The sequence below is a fragment of the Nilaparvata lugens genome, chromosome X (genome assembly GCF_014356525.2).
Source record: "Nilaparvata lugens isolate BPH chromosome X, ASM1435652v1, whole genome shotgun sequence".
NCBI lineage: Eukaryota > Metazoa > Arthropoda > Insecta > Hemiptera > Delphacidae > Nilaparvata > Nilaparvata lugens.
This window is the reverse complement of record NC_052518.1, coordinates 49,710,893-49,719,212: the sequence shown is the minus strand read 5'-3', so window position 1 is coordinate 49,719,212 and position 8,320 is coordinate 49,710,893. Positions and strand designations below refer to the sequence as shown.

General features: G+C 33.8%; 1 protein-coding gene across 5 annotated transcripts in view; it reads right to left on the bottom strand.

Annotated features, from left to right (window-relative positions):
- Positions 1-5,340: 5,340 nt before the first annotated feature.
- Positions 5,341-8,320, bottom strand: part of LOC111054814 (extended synaptotagmin-2-A) — a 114,306-nt gene continuing 111,326 nt past the window's right edge. For 3 of the 5 annotated variants that reach the window (XM_039441304.1, XM_039441306.1, XM_039441305.1), the window contains exon 11: positions 5,341-5,496. In XM_039441304.1, coding sequence (XP_039297238.1) covers positions 5,356-5,496 — 141 coding nt within the window. In that variant the 3' untranslated portion in view covers positions 5,341-5,355. The remainder of the gene's footprint in view (positions 5,497-8,320) is intronic. The other 2 variants (XM_039441307.1, XR_005572961.1) reach the window with 2 other exon arrangements.

Genomic DNA, 8,320 nt, shown 5'->3' with positions numbered 1-8,320 from the left:
TTTGAGCATTTGCTCAAAAGTAAAAGCTTATGCTCAAAATTGTATGAATAAACTAGAGCATTTGCTCAACTTTTGAAGCAAATGCTTCAAAAAGGTGAGTCTAGTCTGAAGCAGCTTTTCACCTTTTGCTCATAGTAAAATGGCTCAACTAATTCGTGTGAGTAAGAGTAAACTATACCAGATACGATCACAAGCAATAGTTGAGAACTATAAAACTCTTTTTAGATTCAACCATGATATTATTCCAACAAAAGAATAAATACAAGAGATACCTATCCGATATAAAGATAGCCATCACAGAATAGGAAATATGCATTTAAGAAGATGAGAGTGTAGACGATTATAAGAAGGCTATTGAGATTATAAGATTATTAATATAGATATTTATAGTAGGATCAGTTGGAGAGAATACATAGGTTATATAAAAAAGAAATTATTGAAATATATTCGAATATTTTATTTTCTCAGAACTGTGTGCAATTCGGAATTGATGAGAAAGATCTAATTCGCTCACATAAATTCCAATTTTGAGTATGGCTTGGAAATTTGGGGGGGGGGAGCATATAATGCTGCTTTACATCCGTTAATTATTCTACAAAAATCATTTATGAGAATAATGTCTTACAAAACGAGATATGATCACTCTGCACCAATTTTCAAAGAGCTCAGAATACTGCCTATCAGGAACTTATATATTTATAAAACCCTAAAGCTGTTATTTGATACGAGTGGTGAAATACAACTGATTAATATGCGCAGGGTTGGGAGGAATCAACAAAATGTGCAAATCCCTAAGCCCAACTTTACAATTTTCAAAAAATTCTTCAATTTTATAGCACCAACGTTTTTTAATAGACTTCCTGTGGACATAAAAAGGTGTAGGCAGAAGACAACTTTCTTCAGATTATTACATAGCCATCTGATACATGAATATGTTTTTGGTTATTATGAAAATATTGTTTGAACTGCAGGCCTGCACAGTAGTACACTTTTTTACAACTGGTAAGCACGACATTTTGTAATGTTTATAGTGTAATATCGTTAGTATTTTAATAATGTTAAACTGATACTGAAGTTCTTTTTCCTTTTTTCTTGTCTTTTTAGTTTTTTTTTACTCTTTCTCAATTTGCTTTGTAAACTGTAACACTTCTTTTTTAATTTAAGTTTAAATTTAAAAAAATTTAAGTTTAAATTAATTACAATATTAAACTCAAAGAAAACTATACTCGCTGTAGAAACTTCTTGAATAAATTACTAAAAGAAACTAAGATCAATTACTATAGGAATAAATTAGACCATAGTAAGGGAAATGCTAGGAAGACATGGGATACGATTAACGAAGTACTTGACATGAAACGAAAAACTTTAGAGCCAGATATGGATCTTGAAATCTTAAATAAGCACTTTTCATCTGTAGGAAAGAAATTGGCAGAAAAACTAAGGCATGATAACCCTAACATTCCCTTTCCAGCCCGGCTAAATTATCGCCCTTCACAAACAAACTTTCAAGACTCTTTTTCCCTATTCCCGACAAATGAAGAAGAAATAATCCAAACAATAAATGAACTGAAAACCAACTCATCTCCAGGTATTAATAACATTAATAACAGCTGTCTAAAAAATAGCCCATTTAATTGCAATGCCATTAAAAGTTATAATTAACAAATACTTTGAAAAGGGTTTCTTCCCAAAGGAATTCAAAATCGCCAAAATTATCCCACTCCACAAGTCTGGTGACACCAAAAATCCTACAAACTGCCGTCCAATTAGCCTACTTAGTGGTTTATCAAAAGTTATGGAGAAACTTATTAAAAAGCGTTTGATGCGATAATTGAAGGAGAAAAATGTGATTCACCCTAATCAATTCGGTTTTCAATAGGAGAAAAGCATGGAGGACGCAATTTCATTTTTAGTTAAAACTGTAACAAATAATTTCACTCTCAGTACAAAATCAATTGCAATATTCATCGATCTAAGTAAAGCTTTTGATACCATTCCACACTCAAACTTTTAGAGAAGCTCAGCCACATCGGTAACCGCGGTTTGCCATTAAAACTCTTTTCAAACTACCTTGAGGGATGAACGAAAATATTATCTATCGACAATAAAACCAGAATTGAGCATCTTTTTGACTATGGCTTACCTCAAGGAACCGTCCTATCCCCCATCCTGTTCCTAATATATATAAACGATCTACTAAGCATAAACATTCAAAATGGCCAAGCAATCTCATTTGCTGATGATAGCACGCTAATCTTTTCAGGTAATAAGTGGGAGGAAACTAGAGCTGCAGCTGAGAGAGGAATCGCATATGTCAAAGCTTGGCTTGACTACCATACCCTAACATTAAATCATAAAAAGTCTTCTTTCATGACACTTACTCCCAATGCTGCCACTCAACCAATTACTCGAATGTCTATAAAAGTCCACAAGACTGGCTGCATTAATTTAGTCTCACCCATTTTCAACATACAGAAACACATTATTAAGGTTGCACTAGGCAGGCCAAGGCTGTACTCGACTCAAACTCTTTTCCAGGTAACTAATATTCTCACAATCAAACAGTTATACATAAAGAAACTAATATTGTACATAAATAAAAACAGGAACCTTTTCAACATTCGAATCACAACCTACAACACTCGTCAAACATTTAGAACATCAAACTTAACCCAAACTAATTTACAGATTTATAGGATGCAATTCCCCTATATGTGTGATAAACTGGTAAATACTGTTCCGCAGGATTTTCTCTCATGCTGTTCAATGAATATATTAAAAAAAGAATCTTCAGATGGATTAAAACGTCTACAGACTTATATGGAGACATAACTCAAGACATTGGTACAGTAATTTACTTAATATAAGTTGTTTAGCAGTATGGTTCATGTTTTGGGGTATTAGTTTGAGTATATGTAGGCAATTTTATCCTTTAAGAAGGGTAAATGCTGTAGGGCAAAATATTCAGATATTTTTCTCCCAATTAGTATTAGTTTCTTTGATCTGTCGACACTCTAGTGGTTTCTTTTCTCTCTTTTGTTAACATATTTATTAATCTTACTATAGTTTCTTTAGTTTTTCAAACCTCTTGTTCTTCTTTTTTTGCTTACCATAGTTGTTTTTCACTTTTTTGTAATTTCTTGTTTGTATTTTCCTTAGGCTCACAATCAGACGAAAGTCTCGTGAGCCATTTGATTCTTTTTATATTTTTATGATGTATACAAATTATTTTGTGTTTTTTTTTCAATTGTTGTGAAAGTGAAGAAGAACCAATAGATTATTATTATTAGAAAAAAAAGTAGTTTTTTTCTGCCCAAACAGGTTTTTGTAATCTTTGTGATTATTTTCCATGTGTATTTGATTTTTGATAATGTTCTTCAGGGTATGATTGTGATTTTTTAGTTATATGCTCCTAAACTCTGAAGCAAATGCTCACATATATTAAATATTTTTCATCAGCTGAATCGCCTTTGTGGCCTTACTTTGTTTTTATAGCAAAAGGTTAGCACTAAATACGCAAGTATAGACACCGCTTGTGTTTCAGTGACTATGGTAATTTCATGCTCTGTATATACTGTATTGTAAAAATGAAAATAAATTGATTTGATTATGCTGAAGATTATTATAGAGATTACATTTTTTCACGCTATTATTTCAAAATTCAGAACTCAACTAACCTAAAACTCAATTCATAGAGAACATATGATGTATATTCATGATAGAGAACAGAGCAAACGACCAAACACAAGCGGTGTATATACTTGCATATTTAGTGCTAACCTTTCGCTATTAGAACAAAGTAAGGCCACAAAGGCGATTCAGTTGATGAAAAATATTTAAAATACGTGAGCATTTGCTCCAGAGTTTAGGAGCATAAGGTGAGAGTATAAGTTAAAGCTTATTCATATAAAAATGAGCAAATGCTTATGCTTCTACCTAATGCTCATGAGCAAAACCTTATGCTCCATGCTCATGCGCATATGCTCTGTTTTTATTCATATGGAACATTAAGTAATTCACTATATAACTTATATACATATATATTTATACGGTATTGTTATACAAAATAAACAATGAGCAGAACAAAATGCTTTTTCTCAAGAGAATGAACAACCCATAGTTGTAATTGAGCAACCCATGTGTAGAATATTACGGTATATGATTGAAACGAATGTATGAACCAAAGATTAAAATTGAAGATAAAAAACCATGAAGAGAGATGCATTTTCAGAACAATTAGAAAGAGGGTCAAAAGAGAGATTGTCAAAAGATCTCTAATAGAGCTCTGTGGCTTCGTCATTTGAACGCACAGTTGATAAATTTATACCACCTCAACCAACCAAAAATAACAAATTATCAAATAGATGTATAAACTGAACAGTGTAGGCTCATTTATGTGTAAGCCAGCATGGTAAAATCAAATCTTTATTTTTCCCAAAAAAACATAATCACATGACAATGGTTATAAAAAAGTAAAATATAATATAAAATAAAAAATGAAATACCATCAAATAAGATGAAACAAACATTAATCTATCAAACGGGAAGTCCCTCCAAGGTTCGAAAAACCCTGAGCGCAGAGACTGAAAATCAAATGGTATGATAGTTTTGGTTATTAGATATACAGGATGAGCATAAATGATTGAACACATTCAATAGGTGAATAAAAAAATAACAAATAGTAGTAGTGAGCCTATTTTTGTGGCAAACATTGGTGTAGCTGCTATAATTTGTGATGACCTTCATAAAAGCACAGTCGGCTCAAGTGTGGGGGTGACAGAGCATCAGGAGAAAGCTATGAAAGCTTTGTGCACTCTGTGGTTTCACGTAAGAAACAAATCGGTTGTTACCGTTCAAAGACGTTTTCGTTCAGATAATGGCCGTGAGAAATAAGTTGTATGCAACGAAGTTATGTGATATTGATGAACTAGAACAAAGAATTCAAGCCGACAACATCACTCCAGAAATAACCGACAATGTAAGGCGTGAAATTGAATATCGTCTAGATATTTTATGTGCTAATGTAAAACTTTGTGCTAAGAACAAAAAGTTCTAATGTAAAAATTTGTTGAACTTGTCATGTGTTTATGAATAAAACTATTTGAAATAAACTTTTCAATAAATCAATATTCATGTAAGTTAACAATACACATTCATTTTTTTTTTTATTCAGCTATGAAATGTGTTCAATAATTTATGCTCACCTTGTATATATTTCCATTGTTGTTTCATACAACTTTGTTTTAGAATATGCTCTGTAAATAGTTTATCGATTTGATTTCTGATTGAATTGATTAACCTTCTTTGAATTGGGATCATCAGTCTTCTTTGCTTAATGTTAATGCCTCATCATCCTTAACTTTTCATTTCCAAACAAGAGTAAATAATAAATGAAAAGTAGCTTACATCTCTCAAATCGGAGAATTTATCACTCAACTCCAGCCAAGTCATACGAACATGGACCATTCCTGTTTTAGCCTCCTCCAACGAAATCCACTGTAATCATGCAAAAGCGAAAGAAAATTTAGCCTTATTCCTGATTTTCAATACATAATCAACTCTGGAATGGAAAACATCTTTCTCAACTGAGATACTGAAATAAATTCAAATGAGAAACGGAGCATCCACTGAAAAAAATAGCTGTAAATCAGCTCATCAATTTATACTTGTCAATTTTGTTTTTGAATATTTTATGATGAAAGCATGACATGCTTACACAATCTAACACTATTCAACATGTATAGAAAAGAGTAATGTTTATTAAAAGCTGCACTTGACCAGTTAGACTCCGTTTTGAGCAAACCGCTCAAATAATGGCTTAATAATTACTAGCAAAATGGCAAAATCATAAACCGCTTGATAATAATTTTATCAAATTTTTTTATTGGCTGACATGACATAGTTTTGCAACAGTCTTTTAATTAAGAGTTATGAACATATTCGTGGGTTGGAGGTTTATTCAAAGTGATTGCAATTGGAACAGTAGAAACATCACATACTATTCTTCCAATAAATCATCATCCTGAAATGAGTAAATATATATATATATATATGTATATATATATATATATATGAGTAAATATGAGATGAATATATATATATATATTATATATATATATATATATATATATATATATATATATGAGTAAATATGAGATGAATATATATATATATATATATATTATATATATATATATATATATTATATATATATATATGTAAAAGAATTAACCGGGTACATCCGTTTGTTTTGACTTACTTGAGTCTGACGTTTCGTCGCCATCGCAGATGACATCTTCTGAGGGTGGCGTCGAAATCCACACTAAGTCCTAGGTATTCTTTCTGGGTCGAAGAGCATACCTCCTACCCCCTCCCTCCACTTGCTTGTGCTGGCGCTGTTGGGTGAGTGAAATTCCAGGAATGTTGTCTTGTTTTGGTGACAATGGTGCTGTAGCGGGTTTCATTGTACCAGGTACTGGGCGTTTGGTATTCAAAATTAACTTCCATAGGGGAGACACGTTGAGGCTGTTATTTAAGAGACAACAGCCTCAACGTGTCTCCCTTATGGAAGTTAATTTTGAATACCAAACGCCCAGTACCTGGTACAATGAAACCCGCTACAGCACCATTGTCACCAAAACAAGACAACATTCCTGGAATTTCACTCACCCAACAGCGCCAGCACAAGCAAGTGGTGGGAGGGGGTAGGAGGTATGCTCTTCGACCCAGAAAGAATACCTAGGACTCAGTGTGGATTTCGACGCCACCCTCAGAAGATGTCGTCTGCAATGGCGACGAAACGTCAGACTCAAGTAAGTCAAAACAAATGGATGTACCCGGTTAATTCATTTACATATAATATATCCATCCGCGAAACACTCAAATGTAATATATATATATATATATATATATATATATATATATATATATATATATACCTCTATATATAATAGAAATAATTCTACTGAGAATTCTTATTCTTTCAAAAAATACACAACAGTGGATGAACCTGGATGTCTCTTCACTCTCTGTGTGGGCCCGATCGCATTGCCTGTCGTTGAATACACAGAAAACGAAATGCAATGTTGTTGGTTCACAAAGACGAATTAGACAAGGAGCGATTGGTCTACCTTCTGTAACCTTGTATGGAGTGGAACTCATATATGATGATAGGATCAAGCTGCTTGGCATGCTGATTGACAAAGCACTCACTTGGGAGGTTCATGTGAATGCTGTAGTGAGAAAGGTGTTTGCAAGGATGCATCAAATAAAAAGGTTGAGGGGATTTTTGCCGGTGGGAGTGAGGAAGACTCTGGTTCAGGCCCTTATTCTCCCCCATTTCAATTATTGTTCAATTGTGTACAATGGTGTTTCTGGAGAGCTCAATGGCAGGCTTCAATGGGCATCGAACTATGCTCTGCGATTTATTTTTGATGCTCGATGGAATGACCACGTAACACCCCTGTACAGAGAACTTGATTGGCTAAAATTAGAGCAGAGACGATTGTATTTCATACTCTGCCAAACCTACAAACTAATTGTGGGAGGTACTGGTCCGGAATATTTGAGAGAAGGACTTGTACTTTTCACTGAGGTTCATCAGAGGGATACTCGGTCTCACCGCTTCTTTCTTCAGATACCTCAACACTGAACAGCAATTTTCGGAGCTTCATTCTGTGTTACGGCTTCTCGTGAATGGAATGCTCTGCCACTTTATATCATCCTTTCCCCATCCGTATCACTATTCCAAAAGAGAGTGCACCGACACCTAGCTCTTGCTTTTGGGTATTGACTTATGGCTGGTAGCGAGGAGAAGTTGTATTTGTGGCGAATCATATGATTGCCACCGCCACCTGTGATGTTGCCAACTGGCAAAGTTTGTTTATAACTTGTAACAGTTTATTTCAATATTTATCAAGAGTTCAATTTGTCATTCAACATTAAAATCAATTCACCATTCATTTAGTTACATTTATTCAATTTAAACATAGGAATCATTAAATCAAATCAAATTCCTATATTGGTGACCCCGACATGATTGAAAAACAAGAAATTTTCGTGAGTATTTGAGTCATGATGGATGAACAGATTGAGGATCTGCGTGAACGTGATGCACAGTTGCAGCAGCCCATTCAAAACCACGAAGTACATCGGGTATCTATAAAGTTGCCACCATTTTGGTTGGACAAACCTCGTTTATGGTTCCTTCAGGCAGAATCCCAGTTCACACTGTCCAACATCATAAGTGAGATAACCAAATTCCATTATGTTGTGTCTCAATTGGACCAACGCACAGCAGCCTAAGTTGAGGACGTTATTG